The following is a 22,745-nucleotide window of genomic DNA, read 5'->3' as shown; positions in this document are numbered from 1 at the left end:
TACAGTTAACTACGAGCCTTATCTTTCAACACAGGATTTGTATGTCTGGATGTGGACTGTTAAGAACAAGGTTGAACGCTTGGATAATGGTAAAACTATAACTGCTAGAATACGAAGAAAGACTTTATTTAGCGGGTCACAATTAATGAAAACCATAATCCATTAAAACAGCAAAGAGTCACTTTAAATGATAAATATTTTATCCATTTTATTTAAGTGAAATGATTTTACACAACTCACAAATACAGTCATATACCGCGCACTGAATTACGATTTTCGATTTTTGACCCTCTTTGAAAATGGTTAAGGTTTTTATATGGCCCTGAATGACATGGTAGCGGCAAGTATAAACATGAAACTTTCCACACTAAATCTGATATTACTTTCACTCATTACGGCATGTTGTATTGTCATTCAGCTTGCTGAATCCCTGTGATGATAATCTCGAAATATCACAATAGATATATGCGTAGTAATCACCAGGCTGAAAGCTATCACCGACTATCTTCATGCGTGGAAAGTAGGTCTACTGTTAAAATGTAACTCGTTGTTGTTGTTAATTTTATCCTATGTGTCGCTGACATTGGCATTGTGCTGTTAATCTCGAAGAATTAATGGGATGCAAAATGATCTGACTTAATTGACACTGCATACCCAAGAACTACCAAAATAAATACCAAAATAATATTTATCTTCTTACTTGATTTGGGATTGTTTTTTGTACACTCACACACATATGTGTATTTATTTCACTGGATTTAACGTCACACTCAAGGATATTTCTGTTTATTATGCAGTGGAGGTTAGATGTGTCATTGTATGTGTATAGGAAATCATGTAGATGCAGACAAAATCACCACCACCACTCTTTGCCAGGTATCTGTCAAATGTCCTGATTTTACAGTTTTACAGTAAATCTTGGCTGTGACGAGTTTAATGTTTGGATCTGTCAGGATATAGATTTTCAGACCGATGTCAAACAGCAATCTGTAGGCCAGTTTGTTTGGATGGACACTTTTTTAGCTGGAGTCAATGTCACTACATAAGTTTATATTTGAACTCGTTAGGTAAGATCTGATTGGCTACAACGAGAACGACACTTTAAGAATCTAATTAGCCTATCTGGATATATCTAACATCCATTTTTCCACCATGTCCGCTGCGAGTTTGTTTCATGATTATGGTACATATTTTTCATCACTGATAAACTTCATGGCCATCATTTACTGAAATATTTATTTAGTATATATGGCTTGACCGTCAATCACCAACCCTGCAAATACACATTAAAACAGTCAGATTCTATTTTGGTTTATTAACCTAGCCTAAAGGCTGCAAAGTCAGTATTGCGTTACATATACAATGTATTTGTTAACAATACCCTTACCAAAACCTCTGGCAGTGTCGATCTGTCATTACAATTACAGTATTTTGCAAATTCATTGCAGATGTGTTGGATTTTGATTTCTATACGTTATATGTGGATTTCAGATGATCATTTGATCAAATTGAAAAAATAAATTCCAAACATGGCAGACGTTGATTTGAGTTGTCGGATTTGAAAGTTTAAATTGCTGGATTACTGTTGAAAGATGGTTTATCAATTCTGGCTTTGACATTATATTTCGGGTGTTTTAGGGAATGGGCCAAATAATATATGGGAAAAAAAGGTAGGGTTTGAGCCATTTTTTTTAGTGAAATTGTCTGTGTGGAAATCTATATGACTGAAGTTGGGCACTAAGGTAGGACGGTAGCTTTGGGCTAATATAGCTAGGGCTATAAATAAACTATATCAGACAATAGCGAAATGATGTGGTTCAGAAACTTATGATTTATTTCAGAAGCATTCTTAAACTAATATAATGGAATTGCGATGCGAGCCTATCCATATCTCATAAGAATAACATACAGACCGTATACTGTAATATTTAGATTTTTATATTTAGATACACCACTTGCAATTTCATATATGCTTCATCATGTACTTATACCTTATCTACAGTACAGTCAAGTTACTGGTACATTCTGGTTGTATTGTATGACTATGTACCTGTTTCAGTATGCCTTTTTATGTGTTTTGCAGGAGACCAAGATGGTTCAGATTGGAAACAGATATAACTGTTGGAATTGAAGTTTCTGTCTTTGCACTCAAGTGTACAGTCGAAGCCAGTGTCTTTCATGGCTTTCATTGTAGAAGAATGTGATAGTCTAGCTGAGCATTGGACGACATATTGTATGAAATTATTTTTCCTTCTGTAGACTGAACATAAAATGATACTAAACAATCGCGACATAGATTTTCATCTATTGTTTGGCTTGCAGACCTCAATGTAAAAATTAGTGAAAACGTTTGTGACACTATTGCTACCAAAATGTATGACATTGATCTAGAATGCGCTGAGCTTTGTCTCATTGACTCTGGAATCAAATCACTGAGGGACATACCTCTTGGGAGACAGCTTTGTGTTCTAAATCTTCACAACAATTCCATTCCGAGGATTGAAGGGCTTGATGCCTTGTGTAATCTAAAACATCTGGACCTGTCGTCCAATAGAATTGAAAAGATAGAAGGACTTGGTGGGTTGCACTCTTTAAGAACATTGAACTTGTCTTGTAACAGACTTAAAGTTGTGGAAGGGCTTCAGAACCTCAGGTAAGAATTAGCTTGTTCAATGTTTATTGTAAATTTTGTCATTAATTGTTTTAAGGAAATGCTTCTGTGGAGTGAAGCTATCTTCAGATCCATAAATCGATTTATGCTCACATGTCTTTAGCCTCTTCTACCGATCAGTTACAAGTACTGAGGTCGTATAAGTTGTCAACTTTGATTACTTTAAAAATAGCACTTGAGAAGTTATATTGAATTTTATCAGCCTTGAATTGAACATATTTGGGTTGTGTTAATATCTTAGCATGCGCTTTTCATATGTATTGTCGTTATAGATGTTTGGTGAAGCTGAATTTAAGTTATAACCAAATTGAGGATGTTTCTGGATTTGCCTCCCTGTGGGGGAATGGTTATAAACTGTCACACATAGAAATCCATGGCAACTACGTGCAGAGTGTCAACAGATTCATCGAAACCCTGACTGGATGTGTGAATGTTCAGTGTTTAATTGTGAGACAGGGACCCTCCTCTAACCCCCTCTGTAACCAGCCAGGTAGGGCAATGAACACCTGTGTACATTCTCACTCTACTGGAGAGTTAATTAGTCATGGCTTCTTCTGTAGTAAAGCAAAAAAGAACTCTTGGCATTGTGAAGTTACCTGCATATAGCTCATATTTAATCATGGCTACAAGTTCTACACTAGCTTTTCGGACACAGTTTTGTGTGAGAGGAGGTAGAAAATAACATCATTATTCATGTACCTAAAGTGTAAAACAGTCCTGAGTATGGTGTCCATACCAATCAAATAAATCAAATAAATGTATGTTGTAGGACGATAAAAATTTTGCCTGGATAAGTTTAGGGAGAAAGTGGTAACAGTTTAGTAACAAACAGTTTGCAATTTCCACTTTTCCATTCCAGTCTACTTGTAAAAAATGTTTCATTTCTTGGCGTCAGATTATAGAGAACGTGTCCTAAGAGGGTTGCCTCAGCTTCAGGTGTTAGATGGTCTGACCAGAGATGGACAGCAGGCTCGGTCCTCAGATGCAGTGGACAACATTCCAGGTGAGAACTGGGATCATTTGCACAAAGGGATAGTGAGCCTGAGTTGATTGTAAATCACTGAAATCGCGTTTGTAGTTTTAGCTTACATGTGCAGTTGACACCCTCTTTCACGAATGGATTGTATTAAGCTATGATAGTTGTAACTTACAATCAGAAATTGCAGTTGGGGTTGATCCAATTGTAAAGATTTACAACCACTACAAAATTGACATAAAGTACTCTTACTTGCCTTAGGTAGATTGTTAGTTAATTTGGATTTGGAGATGTTCACTTTAATTGTCTCAAAAAGATGCTCTGAGAATTTCTTCACGTATTGTTGTTGTTAGACGCTGAGTCATTGTGATGTATAGCTCTTTTGAAAATGAAGGAAAGAAAAAGTTGTTGATTGGTATATTTTCCATTTATACAGACCAACATTATGTTGAGTACAATTCTGAAAATTGTAGATTTTTGTAGAATTTTTCTTTCTGAAAAGAATCACCATACAATGCCTTTGTAGAAGCAGAGTAGCTTATTTTTTACAATCATTTTAAACTCATTTGTAGAGTTTACCATGGATTTTTTGTGCAAGTGGGCATGCACAATTTCAGAATTCATTCCATTTTTATACCGGCATTGGTATGCTTATCATATTTGAAGTCTAAATTTGTTCTTTTTTTTTTGTTTTAATTGTTTTTGTAGGAATGTTTAGTGGCATATTAAAGGTCATTACAGTGGGTCATGTTTCTTAATTAGAAGTACAGTGAATAGACTTATTTTGAACTTAGCCCATTACAGTTACTAATTTATGCCGTCCTGCTTGCCCTGTATTACGGCACATGACCTAAAGTTTCACCATGTGACTCGGAAGGTGTGTTCTATGACTCATTGCGTTGATTGTGGTTCTTACTGACTGGGTGCCGTGGGAGAGCTGTGGGGGTGATCAAGGGATTATACTGACTGTTCAAGATTGTGATATACAAGTTCATGCTTCACTGAGCAGTTAATCTATTCTCCTACCACTAACAGTTCATGTCTTCCTGAATTTTAATCATAATAATTTAGTACATGGACCTCACAAGAGGTTGATTGTTTTATTATCGTTATTTTGTGATAAATGGGAATTTGGGAGAAGACTGTGTGGAGATAAGTGTGAAAACCCAGTACCTTTACGCATGTGGAGTGTCATATCAAATACCTGTCTTTAAAATGCAGGGCTCTCTGTATGCAAAGCATACAGAGAATGCATGTACATTCCTTGTTTGGTGTGGTTGCTTCCAGACAGTGTTTAGAATTTAAAGGTTTTTACCAGTAGTAGACATCACCTGTCTTAATACTTTTGTCGATTTCATTCATGGGTATATTTAGAGATGTACATGTAGGCCTACTAGTCGGGAGACGTGCACGCGTTACTGTCAATGACTTGACCCCATGTAGCAATGTTTAGCAAGCAGAGCTGCCAAGTGCCATTCAGGGTAATAATACGGACATCACTTTCATCTGTCATCTTGCCACCAACTCAGATGGTGCGAAAGTGAACGACAGTAACTCATGTGCAAAACTTTTGGTCATTTACCAAAATAGCATAAAGATGAAACAGCATAATTTTTTTTAAAATTAGGAGCATGTATTTTGCTCATTGCCCCCCTGTGTGGGCCACAGGTTGGCTTGTTGGTCAAAAACATTTATCTGTAAGGGAATGGCTGGAAAGCTACAGGATTTGTTATTTCCTCTTAGTTTGGAATATTAGTGAAGTACTAGTATTAGTTAGGTTTGACTGTGTTACTATTTGCCAATCTTACAACTGTATTTGTTCATAAATGCTGTTTGTTTGTTGATAAAGGTCTAGACAGTTACTTGGAGTATTTGCTATCAACAGACTCCTCAGTACATGTAAGTAGATGTAATGTGCATGGTCTGCATGAGGTTTATGACAAAAAATCAGTGTAAATCTGTTCAAGAGGACGAGTTCTTGTAGTTCGACCTTGTCCACAGATGGATTTGATGAACAAACCCACTAAATGTTGAAATGTGAAATTTCTCAGATACCATTTTTATTTCATATTCCTTATGTACCAGTAACTAAAATTGATCACAATGCATGGAAGTAATACCATAATGGTATTTGTTTATATCAATGATGCAAAAGTCTTTAAAATGTATTACAGCTTCTAGACATTACAGAGGATAATAAGTAAATATTTGAGTTAAGAAGAGCTCTGATTTTAGTGATGAATGATTTTTTTCAGACTGAGGAGCGTCACCCTAGTGAGCTAATTACTCCAAAGATCGACCAAGTACTGGAGAGATTTAGGAATCGTGGGATATCCTCCACAGAGGTCAGCAGTGTCACGGCAGCAGAGGATGTGATGTCTGAGAAGAGTGACCCTACCACCAGGGGACAGTCACCAATGCCACAGGTAACAGTGTTGTTGTCAGAGTAATGCCTAACGTTGAAGCCCTTGTGGCAGCGAGCTGCCGATGACGCTCATACGGCTGTTTGTGCGGTCTAATGTTTAAGGAATTTGTCTTCCTCCAGTACAGTGTCCATATTTGTACATCACATGTGGGAAGGTTGGTCAGTCATGCATGTCAGTAGCTTGGTGGTCTTATATCCTGTGGGTTTTGGTTTCCTCCACCTGTAAATTTACACCAACCACCATTGTAAATTGTTCAAGTAAAGTCTTCAGCATTGTATTAAACAACAATGAAATATATATGTTGATAATGTTGAAGCAGTGCTTGATGATAAAATGCCAAGAAGGGCTATGAAATTTTTTCACTTTATAAAACAGGTGGAGCTGAGATGGCCAAGGTGATTAGCACGCCAGTGTGGTTCAGTGACCCAGGAACCTCTCACCAATGCAGTTGCTGTGAGTTCAAATCCATCTCAAGTTGGCTTTCCTCTCTACCTGTACGTGGAAAGGTCCTGGGCTCTGCCTGGTTTCCTCCCACCATAATGGTATTAAACAGCAATGAAGTATATATATCAATTCAATTAGGATTTATTTACAAATCCATACGCCCAATTAATCTCTATAACTTTCTGCCTCAAGAGCATGGTGTGGCTTTGTGCAATCTCAGTTCTTAACACCCTAAGATAAGCAAATGGATAAAGTACATCATGACATATATATGGTAAAAGACCTAGAATTGTCAAATAAATACTCTTAAATATTCTAGTTACTTTTGATGCTGAAACATATTATTCCCAGTTGGATATCATGAGTCCTTTCAAACAAATTGCACAACTACTTTAGAGAGCCATAGAAGTTTGTGGATCAGGCAAAATGTACCACTTAGTCATCAAGTCCAGGGCAAACTTGTAGGTCATTCACTGTATCTGATTCAGCGTTTCCTTTTTTTGGTATTTTGCATATTAGGCAGGGGCAGACGACTCTGCCAGACTTGCTGTGTTAGAGGCTCAGCTGGCTCAGTTAATGGCAGCTCAAAAGGTAGGGTATTATTGTATGATAAGCTACATTTTTAATTTATGCAAAATGTTTATTGCAAGCAAAGCTTCCAATAGTGTAAAAACATTAGCAGTTCTTTTTCCTGTTTTCCTCACTTGGCTCATTGAATGTGAATGAATTATTGTAAACTTGCAGGAGCGTCAATGGTTTTGTGCGTAGCAAAAGCCTTTTGAGTATCAAACTGATTTATTACACCAAAAGTGATTATTTACAAGCCTTTCTAGTACCAATACATTTAAGTATTTTGACATTATTTTAAGCTGGGATTTTGTTTTAGCACTGTTAGGAGTAATCATTTTAAAGGAAGTTGACTAATTGACCTATACAAGTTTTTTTTTTTTTTTTTGGTTGAAGAATTCAGTTTTATGTGAGAGTGTGTTTATTTTTGACAGGTTTCGTTGTCCATCACTTCTGCCCTGGACACCTCTCTATGCGAGAAAAGCAAGAAACCTGTCATGAGTAAATTACAGGCCAAACGAGGTGGGTATATCTTCTCTGTAGTACTTGTACACATGTAATTGTTTGTTCTAGCCAAATCATATGTACCACTATGTTATGTTTCTTTTGTGATCAACCTAATGTTATTAATCACTACATTTCACAGTTTGTCATGTAAAAATTCTGTTTCAGAAACACTTATTGGCCTTAAAATGATATTTTAAATTCCAACACAAGTGTGCCTGATAAGAAATTAAATGAACTTCTCACAAACACAAGTGGCTGTATAAGGTCGATGAATCAATCAAAATCAAGCACGGTGTGAAAAATACTAAACTTCAGGTGAAACACAGTAATAGAAAAGTGTACAAAATACTTGAAAGTAAAGCTGTAAGTAGGGGCCCATGCTTTACTGCAGTACAGTGCGGTTTAATAGTCCCTATACTTTATAATGTGCCATTTGAAATGTGCTATATTTCAGGTGAGATACATTGTGCGTTATGAGTATAATTATATCCTGAATACGGTAGACATGTACTGTAGTATGTGACAAAATAGATGTGCAGTATTTATAATATATGTAAAATCATATTTACTAGTATTTATTTTGTGGCCATGTCTGTATTTGTCAGTATCTAGTATATCTGTGTCTTTGTATTTTCATTAGCTCTCTTGGGTCTTTAAGTGATTGTTATTTCAAATACTTGCATGTTTCCATTCCTATCAAAATGTTAACTGATACTTGAAAAGATTTATCAGTGTTGAGTGAGTGCTTGGGGTTTAACGTCGTACTCAACAATTTTTCAGTCATATGACGACGAAGGAATCATTAGGGTGCATGTACGTGTAATGTGCCTCCTTGTTGTAGGACGGATTTCCACCGTTCTTGTATATAAGTGCTGCTTCACTGAGACGACTTACCGAAGGCAAGTAAGCCGCCCTGCCCAAGCCATTGTACTGATACGGGTCAACCAGTCGTTGCACTATCCCCTTCATGCTGAACGCCAAGCGAGGAAGTTACAACTTCCTCTATTTAAAGTCTTAGGTGTGACTCGATCAAGGATTGATCCTGGATCTACCAGTCCCGAAGCAGACGCTCTACCAACTGTGCTATCTGGACCGGTTATCAGTGTTGAAGATGAAGATTCATTGTGTGCAAATCATTGTCATGTAAAAAAAAAAGACAGAAAAGAAACCTGTAACCTACTAATTTACATCACAATTTATAACCAGTGTAATTGAATCAGTAGATTTAACGATGTCGCAATTAGCATGAGTTTATCTTGATTGAGTTCGGCTTTGATTGGTCAGTTATGTGGGATTCAGTTTTGGATATCTTTGCCTGTTCATAGAGATTAACTAACGTAGATGAGGGAATGGGAATAGAATATGTTTGTGAACTCACTGAAATATATATCTACTCTTTCTAAGACATTGACCATACTGATGACAGTGAAAGTGAAAGTAATTCAAGGCCACAAACGTCAAGGTCACAGCAGTCAAGGTCAAGGAAGAAGAAATTTAGTATTCCTACATACAGGCAGCAAACAAAGACTTCAAGGGCCAAAACAGAGCCAGTCAGGTAGGTCATTTTTTTTTCCTTTTGATAATTCTTTGTTTTCTTTCAGATTTCTTTCATATACTAAAGGTCATCATCATCACAATGTTGTGTCCATCACCTATTTGCTTGGCAGTCCTTGAATTGAAACTTGTTTCAATTGTTTGTGTAGCTGTTGAAGTTTGACATGGTAAAATACCTGTATTACATGTGCCAAAGAAGTTTCCGTGTGAAAAAGCACCTGAATGGCCTATTTCCTTCAAGCACAGCCCTTAGTAAGTTTTAGTTTGGCGGCTTATTAATTTTAATGCAGCACTCAAACAGAGATCGGTTGTTTCAGCCATTTTGATTACCTGTCAGCATATGTACATGATTGTATGTCATCTGTATAATGAGATGGTTGATCCTCAATTAATGTTTGAATTATACTGTTACATAGTCTCGGTGACAGTACTTCACTTGTACTTCATTGCTTACCACTCAGCATAAGATTGATAAGCCAAGTACAAGGTAGTGGTGGCCCCAATGTGGCTTGGGTGTCCAAGCAAACTCAATACAGGACTATTGTAAACACCAGCTCCCGCTTGACTGTTTACATATGGCTTTTGCATGTACAGACAAGATAGAGAGTTGTTAGATACACAAGGGGGGACAACTCTGTTAGTCAAAGTTCTGTGTTGAAAGCCTGTTTGTGTTACCTGTTACTCTGAAAATGAAAGGATAACAATTATAGTATATATCAGCATGTGAAGCACATTTTCTGGTTGTCGTTCATATCACTATTTGTTAAAGAGTTTAAATGATTTTTTATGGGTGGTGGAAATGGGATTGCCCCAGGTAGACCGTCAACATTTTGCAAGCTACACATGAAATTCCCAAATGTGATGTGCTAGCATGCATGCCGTATGAGTGGAAGACAAGTGGTGTGCTGTCACACTCTAACTATCAGAGGAGAGAAATGTAGACATTCTCTGTCCTGAATTAAAACCATAGCAACTGAAAGACAAGTATGCCCAACCCATTCACTGTTGACACATACTTCTTTTGATACAAAATAATTTTGAAAGAAAGTGATGAACTGATTTTTAATCACTATGACATTCACTTGATAGATGTGTGAAAAAGGCTAAAATTAAAATGTATTACAGAGCTTGACAGCCATTTCTAGAATCTGACACTATTAACTATCAGTCTTAAACTCTTCTGTCAGCTGTCTATTATATGCAAAAGGATTCCCAGGCAGTGCTAAATGGTGTATTAACCATTTAGTTTTTGACCAACATGCACATGTAAATCATTAGAAGGAAAGACAGTTTGAGAATTGATGCTCATCTGTAAGTATTAGTATAAAAATTACCGTTGTCATTAGGGCTTGACTTAATGGGAAAGAGACTTTGGAATGGCATGGTAAACAACTTTGTCCAATGTAGTTGTAGTAACCACTCAGTGGCAGTAATACCTTGGTGTAGATGTACAATCATCGCTCTGCTGTATACACAACTGCGCGATTTTGTGCGTGTGTGTTATTTTGCACTTAATGGGCCTATATCTGATATAGTGATACATGGAATGCTTTGAACGCTTTTGAACGTAGATTAACATAAGTGTATGTGGCTCAGGCCCAGAGTTCAAACCTAACTGCTGCCTATTTTTAGCGTTCCTGCTCACCTGAACCAACGATGTCTGTGAAAATTAAATTTAAAATAATATCACAAGTGCACTACATCTCAAAGAATACTGACATGTTTGCTTGTTTTAAGCTGATTTTTGTCAGTCAGCATATTATGTGATGCAAAGTGCTGGCTTTCTCTTCGGCCGTAAGTGGCAAGATCTGCCAGTTCTTCTGATCTCTACCCACCATGCTGCTGGTTGCCGTCATATGTGTAAGTGAAATATTCTTGTGTACAGCGTAAAACACAAATCAAATAAATGGATAAATCTGATTTCAAGTGCAATTTTGTTGATGAAAGATGCAACTGAACAGTCATGTACATATAAGAACAGTAAATGAGAAATGAACCTGGACTGTCTAGCATGAATTTAGCCTGTTCAGGGAGAAGGTTCAGAAGTGATCTTATTCTCTATACATTCATGTTCTCGCAATAATAAAACGTCTTCCAAACATTTTTAATTACCTTTTTTAGCCAAACATAAATCAATTCTGATACTCTCTCCCAACTTGAGCTAAATAAGTGTAAGTTAAACCCTAATGGGCTCCAAAAGATATTGGGTAATTGGCCTGTTTTCTTTAACTGAGCTTGAATGGCCTTGAGCATGTTGATGGGCCAGTGTAAAGGCTTAGATCAAGAGTTATCCGGTATGTTCAGCATGACTGGCGAGAATCTTGTTTGTTACGGACTTGTTGAAGCACTACATGTGCAGATGTGATTAGATTTGAGGCCATCAGCTATTGTACATGCCATACCGAAATCATGCCATGATACCCCCATAACAAAAAATAAATAGCTTATTATTAAAGCTGGGGTCGTGGCCTCATTTCAACAATGGGTCACAAAAATTGTGCCTGTAAAAATGCCTTGTTGTATTTATCATATTTTAAGATTGGATTTAAGGGCTTTTAGAGCGAGGTTACATTTTTCCGTGATCTGAAATTTACAGCAATTTTGAGTTTGCTAATTGTCTTTTACTTGATATTTTTTGAAAATAATTTAAGCCTTAAGAGGGTTGGAAGTTGATTTTATTTTGCTTCTTCATGTTACATATACATGTATTTATATAAGAGTTCGTCAATTAATTTATTGGTTTGCAGAAAGCAACCTGATAATATTTGAATAGAACTTATGTTATGTACTTTGGTAATAGGGAAATTGTGGAATAGTATTAATAGAGATTGAAATTAAGAGTTTTTCAACTAAACCTGTTAAAGAACAGGAAATTTGACAGGTCAGATATATGGCCGAGGCAAATTTTAATAGCAATATCTAGTTGGATTACAATGTCATGAATTTATGAAAGTAGTGCATCGTCTTAAGTAGAGTATTTTAAGGAGGCTATGCAAGATGTTTTTTGCCAGATAATTAATGGGCATGAATTTAATTAAAGTTTGCTGTTTTTTTTTAGAATAAAAAATATAATGTCCTCAAAATGTCAGCCTTGCCTGTCCACATGTTACTGTTAAAAATTTGTAATACACCGCCTAAAATTTATAAAGTGGGTCAAATTATAACTTTTACAACTTTTAGAATCATTTTAATGCGATATATAAACATGATATTATTCTGACATTTAGTGAACGGCAGTAATTCGAGCTATTCTTGGTAAATACAGAGAACTTGATTTGATTTGCGAATATGTTTGTTTATCTGCATTTTATCAGTAATAAACAGGAAACTTTCGATATCCAAATAAAGGGGTGCTTGATTTCTCTTGTGTAACTAGTTCATAGATAAGTAGCTTTGTTGAAAAAATGTACTGTACATTACACAAAGTTGTGTTTATGTCATCTGTAGATTAGACTGTGAGGACATAATGTGCAGTATTGTGTTGTCTGAGTCGGTCAGTTACCTGTTAGCACATATTCTCACTTTCGAGCAACAAATCGTGAGTTAAAAGAAGTGGAAAGCATAACAGAAAATAAAGCTTTCATAACCATGGGGTGGGCTACTATACAGAAATCCTGATTGATTGATTGAGCTTGATGAACCTGGCATGGGCTAATTTTAGTTTCCTGGTGGTCATTGTTTATAATTAACGTATTTGACATAAAATTTTGCACCAAAAAGCGCATTTTTTGTGTCAAATTACGACCATAAAATTTTGCTTTTGGTGCTGAAATTGAATTTGTCCAGAAGGATATGATCCAATCTTCAAAACAAATATCAAATGCTTTTCTAAGAAACTCATAATCTTGCAATATTACTAACCTAGTTGATCAGCACAGATGGAATTCTCGCTGAAAAACGGTGAATTATATCAGTTGTTATGAAAAGGCACAAATATGTTAATTTAGGTTTAGAGATAATCCGTTGTGGTGTAATTAGGTGGATCAGAATCAAAGTTGTGTCTGATATACAGAAGGCATATAATACGATATTATCTATGAGAAGCTCATGGTAATTTGGAGGGATTGGAAAGTTGGACATGAGGCAGAGGATGTGAGCATGTGCTTGGTACTGGAATCATTGGATGTGTGAGTGTGGTGTTGGATTATGCATGTTCATGGTAGCGGAGTCATTGTGTGTGTGAGTGTGGTGTTGGATTATTCATGTGCATGGTACTGGAGTCATTGTGTGTGTGAGTGTGGTGTTGGATTATGCATGTGCTTGGTACTGGAATCATTGCATGTGTGAGTGTGGTGTTGGATTATTCATGTGCATGGTACTGGAGTCATTGGATGTGTGAGCGTGGTGTTGGATTATGCATGTGCATGGTACTGGAGTCATTGTGTGTATGAGTGTGGTGTTGGATTATTCATGTGCTTGGTACTGGAGTCATTGTGTGTGTAAGTGTGGTGTTGGATTATTCATGTGCATGGTACTGGAATCATTGCATGTGTGAGTGTGGTGTTGGATTATGCATGTTCATGGTAGTGGAGTCATTGTGTGTGTGAGTGTGGTGTTGGATTATTCATGTGCTTGGTACTGGAATCATTGGTTGTGTGAGTGTGGTGTTGGATTATGCATGTGCGTGGTACTGGAGTCATTGTGTGTGTGAGTGTGGTGTTGGATTATGCATTTGCATGGTACTGGAGTCATTGCATGCGTGAGTGTGGTGTTGGATTATTCATGTGCATGGTACTGGAGTCATTGTGTGTGTTAGTGTGGTGTTGGATTATTCATGTGCATGGTACTGGAGTCATTGCATGTGTGAGTGTGGTGTTGGATTATGCATGTACATGGTACTGGAGTCATTGTGTGTGTGAGTGTGGTGTTGGATTATTCATGTGCATGGTACTGGAGTCATTGCATGTGTGAGTGTGGTGTTGGATTATGCATGTGCTTGGTACTGGAGTCATTGTGTGTGAGAGTGCAGTGTTGGATTATGCATGTTCATGGTAGTGGAGTCATTGTGTGTGTGAGTGTGGTGTTGGATTATGCATGTTCATGGTAGTGGAGTCATTGTGTGCGTGAGTGTGGTGTTGGATTATGCATTTGCATGGTACTGGAGTCATTGCATGCGTGAGTGTGGTGTTGGATTATGCATGTTCATGGTAGTGGAGTCATTGTGTGTGTGAGTGTGGTGTTGGATTATTCATGTGCATGGTACTGGAGTCATTGCATGTGTGTGTAAGTGTGGTGTTGGATTATGCATGTGCGTGGTACTGGAGTCATTGTGTGTGTAAGTGCAGTGTTGGATTATGCATGTTCATGGTAGTGGAGTCATTGTGTGTGTGAGTGTGGTGTTGGATTATTCATGTGCATGGTACTGGAGTCATTGCATGTGTGAGTGTGGTGTTGGATTATGCATGTGCATGGTACTGGAGTCATTGTGTGTGTGAGCGTGGTGTTGGATTATGCATGTGCATGGTACTGGAGTCATTGTGTGTGTGAGTGTGGTGTTGGATTATGCATGTTCATGGTACTGGAGTCATTGTGTGTGTGAGTGTGGTGTTGGATTATGCATGTTCATGGTACTGGAATCATTGGTTGTGTGAGTGTGGTGTTGGATTATGCATGTGCTTGGTACTGGAGTCATTGTGTGTGTGAGTGAGGTGTTGGATTATGCATGTTCATGGTACTGGAATCATTGGTTGTGTGAGTGTGGTGTTGGATTATGCATGTGCGTGGTACTGGAGTCATTGTGTGTGTGAGTGTGGTGTTGGATTATGCATTTGCATGGTACTGGAGTCATTGCATGCGTGAGTGTGGTGTTGGATTATTCATGTGCATGGTACTGGAGTCATTGTGTGTGTTAGTGTGGTGTTGGATTATGCATGTGCATGGTACTGGAGTCATTGTGTGTGTGAGTGTGGTGTTGGATTATGCATGTACATGGTACTGGAGTCATTGTGTGTGTGAGCGCGGTGTTGGATTATGCATGTGCATGGTACTGGAGTCATTGCATGTGTGAGTGTGGTGTTGGGTTATGCATGTTCATGGTACTGGAGTCATTGTGTGTGTGAGTGTGGTGTTGGATTATGCATTTGCATGGTACTGGAGTCATTGTGTGTATGAGCGTGGTGTTGGATTATGCATGTTCATGGTAGTGGAGTCATTGTGTGTGTGAGTGTGGTGTTGGATTATTCATGTGCATGGTACTGGAGTCATTGTGTGTGTGAGCGTGGTGTTGGATTATGCATGTTCATGGTAGTGGAGTCATTGTGTGTGTGAGTGTGGTGTTGGATTATTCATGTGCATGGTGCTGGAGTCATTGTGTGTGTGAGTGTGGTGTTGGATTATGCATGTTCATGGTACTGGAGTCATTGTGTGTGTGAGTGAGGTGTTGGATTATGCATGTTCATGGTACTGGAATCATTGGTTGTGTGAGTGTGGTGTTGGATTATGCATGTGCGTGGTACTGGAGTCATTGTGTGTGTGAGTGTGGTGTTGGATTATGCATTTGCATGGTACTGGAGTCATTGCATGCGTGAGTGTGGTGTTGGATTATTCATGTGCATGGTACTGGAGTCATTGTGTGTGTTAGTGTGGTGTTGGATTATGCATGTGCATGGTACTGGAGTCATTGTGTGTGTGAGTGTGGTGTTGGATTATGCATGTACATGGTACTGGAGTCATTGTGTGTGTGAGCGCGGTGTTGGATTATGCATGTGCATGGTACTGGAGTCATTGCATGTGTGAGTGTGGTGTTGGGTTATGCATGTTCATGGTACTGGAGTCATTGTGTGTGTGAGTGTGGTGTTGGATTATGCATTTGCATGGTACTGGAGTCATTGTGTGTATGAGCGTGGTGTTGGATTATGCATGTTCATGGTAGTGGAGTCATTGTGTGTGTGAGTGTGGTGTTGGATTATTCATGTGCATGGTACTGGAGTCATTGTGTGTGTGAGCGTGGTGTTGGATTATGCATGTTCATGGTAGTGGAGTCATTGTGTGTGTGAGTGTGGTGTTGGATTATTCATGTGCATGGTGCTGGAGTCATTGTGTGTGTGAGTGTGGTGTTGGATTATGCATGTTCATGGTACTGGAGTCATTGTGTGTGTGAGTGTGGTGTTGGATTATGCATGTTCATGGTAGTGGAGTCATTGTGTGTGTAAGTGTGGTGTTGGATTATGCATTTGCATGGTACTGGAGTCATTGCATGCGTGAGTGTGGTGTTGGATTATGCATGTTCATGGTACTGGAGTCATTTTTTGTGTGAGCGTGGTGTTGGATTATGCATGTGCGTGGTACTGGAGTCATTGGATGTGTGAGTGTGGTGTTGGATTATGCATGTTCATGGTACTGGAGTCATTGTGTGTGTGAGTGTGGTGTTGGATTATGCATGTGCGTGGTACTGGAGTCATTGTGTGTGAGTGTGGTGTTGGATTATGCATTTGCATGGTACTGGAGTCATTGTGTGTGTAAGTGTGGTGTTGGATTATGCATGTGAATGACTGGCAGTTGAAATTTGGCAGGTTTGTCTGATGATAAAATTCAGGAGAATTTTAACATCTGTAAAATCCTCTATATAAGCTACAAGATCATATTTTAAATTTTGACTTAATTCAGAAATGACTTTGTAAAATCAGTCCCAGCACAGATTTGCGTGAGAATCACAATCTAGACATATATACTTGAACATAAGACTTCTGGATTGTCTTGGATAATTCCTCATTAAAATGGCCAATTATCTACAATCAGACGGTCTCATTGTATGAAAAAGTTTCTTTTTCAACCTTTTGTGACATATGGGAATCAATATGTCTATGCCGCAGCAAAATTGTTATGAAATGAAACAAATGAAACTGTAGAATACAGGTTAGCAGGGATCATTAAATTGGTGCAGCCATTGACTACCTGAGTCAATGAGAGTCTCGGCATTTGAATAATTTACAACTGTAAATGAATTCATGCTGTTGTTGTTCTTGCAAACCCTGCCTTTGTGTGGCTGAAACATTTCACGGACTATGGAATCTAGTCAATGTTGCAGCATATACGTTACTGACCAATCAGATCGACTGGTTCTATTCTCTGCTGAAGACACCTGCTTTTCTAATTCAGGTGAAATGTGACGTAATCAGCGTTAGCCAATTAACACTCCATACAAGCAATACTCCTTGGCGGATGGGTACAAATTATTTTCATTGGTCGAAGTGTAGTTGGCTTTTTTAATATTAATTTAACTGTACACAGAGACAAGATGTTGATTAGCGAGTCTCTTGTTTCCATTAAAAAATGCATCAGCAGTATTTAGAGTCACCGATCAAATGCAAGTTACATATAAATTGTCCTCATAGATGAGCTTGAACTCCAATCTCATTGAATGAATTTGGTAAAATTTGGCCCATATTCATCTTTGCCTTGTCCAGAACTGTGTCCAATCCATTACAACAACAGTATGTTATACCTCGTGATGTTATGGTTGTTTCTGTTATCATGCTGGATTATATTAATTAGCCACCTCATCAGATTTGTGTGATCTTTCAGCAGAGGTATTCAAGACAGAAGCCTATGAGGAGAGTACATACCCAGTTACACGTTGGTGTTCACATGCAATTTAATGGTGTCAAGGTTCAAAAGTGGGAATAATAGTACAGTAGATAAGAAATCAAGGCTCAAAACCTTTTTCTGGACTGACTTCATAACTTAAATTGGCTCATACATATTCTCAATGGGAATGTATTTAAATGGCAGACGTCCATCAACCCATCCATCCATCCATCCATCCACCCATCCATCTCACACTTACTACATAATATATATGTGATAAACCCTCCTACAATAAGCAGGGCAACTTGTGAAACTATATGCATATATTTTGTAGTAAAAACTTTTAAGATTTGTTTGTTATTTTCAGTTTGTACCTTAAATGAGTTCTTTCTTGTTTTTTTCCAGAGCTGGACTAATAGCCAATTCCAAATCTCTTTATCATGTTAATCTGATATATGGGCTTGCTTTTCTGTGTGATCAACTCTTCCTAGACCAAGTTAGGAAAACTTCTCAAACTGACAGTTTTTGTAGTCGATGTGCACTTCATGTTCTGTTTGTAGCTTAAATCATTTCCTTTTTCATCTTTATGGTTGCTGGATCTGACTATTTTCTTTTTAGCGCATCATTCTGATATAAGTTTCTTTTCTGTGTTATCAACTCCTCCTACACAAACAGGGAAAGCTTTTGAAACTCACAGGTTTTGTAGCAGATACTTTGAAGATGTGCATGTTATCTTCAATTAAATGTTGGGAGCCTCCATGGCCAAGTGAATTTTCTTTGTTTTTACTGGTGCTGATGTCTTATGTGCTTAATTATTTATTTAGTGGATTCGTTTTTTATGCCTTAATCAAGAATATTTCATTTATGTGACCAGCATTATGGACCGTCCGCAGATTGCTCAGATACCTTCCCACATATGGCCAGAGAGGAAGCTAGCATGAGCTGGACTTGAACTCACAGCCACTGTATTAGTCATGGGCACTCTTATGTTTTTAGCATGTCCTTCTAACATAGGATGTATAATTTTATGCAATCACTACACCTACAATAAGGAAGGTATCTATAAATGTTCTAGATTTCGTACCGGCCCGGATAGCACAGTTGGTAGAGCGTCTGCTTCGGGACCGGTAGATCCAGGATCAATCCTTGATTGAGTCACACCTAAGACTTTAAAAGAAGAAGTTGTAACTTCCTCGCTTGGCGTTTAGCATGAAGCGGATAGTGCAACGACAGGTTGACCTGTATCAGTATAATGGCTCGGGCGGGGTGGCTTACTTGCCTTCGGTAAGTGAAGCAGCACTAAATAAAAGAGCGGTGGAAATCCGTCCTGCTACAAGGAGGCACATTACACCTACATGCACCCTAAAGATTCCTTCGTCGTCATATGACTGAAAAATTGTTAAGTACGACGTTAAACCCCAAGCACTCACTCACTCTAGATTTCGTAGCTAGGTTTGTGGTTGACATTTCTAAAATGTGAACATCAGTGCCACTTTGATGGGGGACCTGGATTACCTGTTTAAAGCTCTTGTTTGCATCAGGATTGGAAATGGTTCTTGTTCTGCACACTACAGGTGGATTCCACACACCCGATGATCCGATAAACACTCACCCGATGATCCCAAACACACACCCTATGATCCTCCACACACACCCGATGATACCACACATACGCCCAATGGTACTACACATACACCCGATGATCCCACACGTACACTCGATTATCCCACGCATACACCTGATGATCCCAAACGTACACCCAATGATTTCACACACACACACACACACCTGATGATCCCACACACACACCCGATGATCCCACACACACACCTGATGATCCCACACACACACCTGATGATCCCACACCTGATGATCCCACAGCTGATGATCCCACTCATATACCCGATGATCCCACACATACACCCGATGATCCCACACACACACACAATGATCTCACACACACACCTGATGATCCCACGCATACACCCGATGATCCCAAACGTACACCCGATGATTTCACACACACACCTGATGATCCCACACACACACCCGATGATCCCACACACACACCCGATGATCCCACACACACACCTGATGATCCCACACATACACCTGATGATCCCACACACACACACACAATGATCTCACACACACACCTGATGATCCCACACATACACCCGATGATCCCACACATACACCTGATGATCCCACACCACCAATGCGGTCGCTGTGTGCAGCTCATGCTGGCTTGCTCTCCGGCGGTAAGTGGGAAGGTCTGCCAGCAATCTGCGGATGGTCGTGGGTTTCCCCCGGGCTGTGCCCGGTTTCCACCCACCATAATGCTAGCCGCCGTCGTATAAGTGAAATATTCTTGAGTACGGCGTAAAACACCAATCAAATAAATAAATAAATAAATGATCCCACACATACACCCGATTATCCCACACATACACCCCATGATTCCACACATACACCGATGATCCCACACACACACCCGATGATCCCACACACACACCCGATGATCCCACACACACACACCCGATGATCCTACACACACACCCGATGATCCCACACACACTCATCTGATGATCCCAAACACACACCCAATGATCCTCCACACATACCCGATGATACCACACATACACCCGATGGTACCACACATACACCCGATGGTACCACACACCCGATGATCCCATGCACACACATGATGATCACACGCACCCGATGAGATCACACACCTGATAGTCCCACACACGGTCATCTGATGATCTCAAACACGAGATGGTCCCATGCACACACTTGATGATCCCAAACACCCGATGATCTGAAGTGCCCCTTAGGATTTCACATCCTTTTTTGTGACTTTTCTTCTATTCTCGAAAGCAGTTTTGACGTGAGGATGTCCCAGAATAATTGAACACATGTGATCAGTGTGTTGGACATTCTGATTGACCTGATTACACCAATAAGTTGTACAGTCAGGAAGATCTACTGAAAACAGACGAGTAATCCGAGATGCCACGGTATATGAATACAGGTGCAATGATCCATGATGTCCATGATGACCTGCCATAATAAGAGTCCTACAAGCGTATGTACATGGCAATCACTCAGTGAATCAGTTAGCACCGTAATTCTTCAACCTTTTCAATCCTCTCTGCCACAAATGTTATGAAACATTCTGAGAGGTAGAGAAGGTTGAAGCTTTACAGTGTGTTAACGAATACTGAAGAACATAGAGCTGAGGCCTTCAAGTCAACAGGAAATAGAGCATATATTTGAGGATCATGTACATAAATTACAAACTCATTTAATTTACAGTGACACAAGAAGGAAGAAATACATGGTCATACAGATTATGGCACAATCCTTAGAGCTCATGTGGTAGCATGCTTTAGTTTTGGAGCTTTTCCTGTCAGCTGTTCATATTCATTTTAGTGACAGTTTCAAGCAAAACTCTCCTCAGATCATCCCTCAAAAACACAGCTTTCAATACACGGAGAACAAATTGATTTACTTATTTGAATGCATGGTGTTTTACACATTATATTGTCAAGACTATTTCAGCCACTTGACCGCAGTAAAAGTTATGGGTGGATGAAGCTAGACCGGGCGTCTAACATCTGACAAATCTTGTGACTTAAAAGCCGTTGCCATATATTCTGTAAAGCACATTTATTTCCATGCTTATTTTCTGCCTACTTTTTGGTTGTCACTGTTTTAACTACTTGTATTATCCTGTTTTGTTGCTGGGACAAAATAATTGCTTCCAACCTTTTGCTGATTTAAGCATTTTTAAAATAGTGTCTTCAAATCACAGGAAAATAAAGAAAACAAGTGACTATAGTTAATCAGTGATCAGCCCAGGTGAGATATGTTGAATGTATGTCATTTACACTTTATAAATATACATATATAGGTAAAATATACAATGCAACATTTAAATAACTATCTTAAGATATTTGTTGTAAACAGCAAAAAGTGTTTTGTTGGTGCACATATTATCGGGAGACATTCAACCCCTCTGACCATAATTGGCCATAGTTAAGTTCCCTCTTGATGATATAACAATAAACAAAGATCATTTAGTCAGGGCCATTAGGGCAACAGTCAGATTGAATTGTCGTGTCATGATGAATTTTATCTGTTATATCAAGTGACGGGCACAAGTGTTTGGAAAGGCATGTAATCCTCATGTTGTACAGATTCAGTGGCACCATGTATTAATGTCTAGATGATATATGGATGCATTTCTCTACATATATATATATATATATTAAGACAAACAAACAATTTAATACAGCAGTACATGTTTTCTTTCAAGGAATGTACAATGTGACATTATATCTACAAAAAAAAAAGGCCTGCATGTGTCCCGGTTTGGTTGCACTTCTCCAACTTGTAGCTCTTGCTGTCCATGTTCCATTTCAAACAGTTGATGCTGCAGTGAGCAATGCTGTTTATCTTCTCTGAAATCTTCTTGAAACATTTATCAAGTTGTGAAACACATATGTAAAAGATTCACATACCACATGCACAGAGCAATGCAGAATTTTTTGTTTATTCCACAAATTTCACAACATCACTGTTAAACCTTCTGGGGTGTGCCCTGGATTCTTGTACACTTCCTACAGCATATTAGTTTACATTTTCGCTTTCAGTCTTTTATTCTTTCACTAATTTTATTTGTCTTAATAGGCAGCATATAGGTAGTCAAGACTCCTAGCCATTTTCTCCATCCTTTGTACATTCAGGTCACAGTACACAGTAATATTTATTTGTTACCTTAATGTTGTCTGTCGAATCAAGCCGTTTGTGCCATACTGTATCATTTAACTGTGAAATGGTGTTCTCAGTTCTTGACCTACATCAGTACCACAGTTTTTATTTATTTTTTTTTTTTTTGGGTGGGATGTTTAATCTGTTGAGTTTTGCAAGACAAGACCTTCTCAAATGATGCTTTCTGTGAACTGCATAAACTGCAACCAACAAAACAGAAGAAAAAATCTTGGAAAATGTCATAGTTTTTCCAGTACCCGTCATTTCATTTTTTTTAATGGCACATTCTTTCTTT

General features: G+C 38.5%; 2 protein-coding genes across 3 annotated transcripts in view; both read left to right on the top strand.

Annotated features, from left to right (window-relative positions):
* Window positions 1-2,089: 2,089 nt before the first annotated feature.
* LOC135475095 (leucine-rich repeat and coiled-coil domain-containing protein 1-like) lies at window positions 2,090-3,721 on the top strand. Its single transcript, XM_064754836.1, has 3 exons — window positions 2,090-2,653; window positions 2,944-3,161; window positions 3,567-3,721. The coding sequence occupies exons 1-3, from the start codon at window positions 2,373-2,375 to the stop codon at window positions 3,719-3,721; spliced, it is 654 nt and encodes a 217-aa protein (XP_064610906.1). The 5' UTR covers window positions 2,090-2,372.
* A 3,801-nt stretch (window positions 3,722-7,522) lies between these two features.
* The window catches only part of LOC135475526 (leucine-rich repeat and coiled-coil domain-containing protein 1-like), a 199,378-nt gene continuing 184,155 nt past the window's right edge, over window positions 7,523-22,745 (top strand). For both annotated transcript variants that reach the window (XR_010445058.1, XM_064755451.1), the window contains exons 1-2: window positions 7,523-7,606; window positions 8,996-9,146. Coding sequence is in view for 1 of the 2 variants with exons in the window: in XM_064755451.1 (XP_064611521.1) it covers window positions 7,582-7,606; window positions 8,996-9,146 (176 nt within the window). In the remaining variant the exon portion in view is untranslated. The remainder of the gene's footprint in view (window positions 7,607-8,995; window positions 9,147-22,745) is intronic.

This window comes from Liolophura sinensis, chromosome 9 (genome assembly GCF_032854445.1).
Source record: "Liolophura sinensis isolate JHLJ2023 chromosome 9, CUHK_Ljap_v2, whole genome shotgun sequence".
In the NCBI taxonomy this organism is placed as follows: domain Eukaryota; kingdom Metazoa; phylum Mollusca; class Polyplacophora; order Chitonida; family Chitonidae; genus Liolophura; species Liolophura sinensis.
Note: the sequence above shows the minus strand (reverse complement) of the source record. Positions and strands in the feature narration are given on the sequence as shown.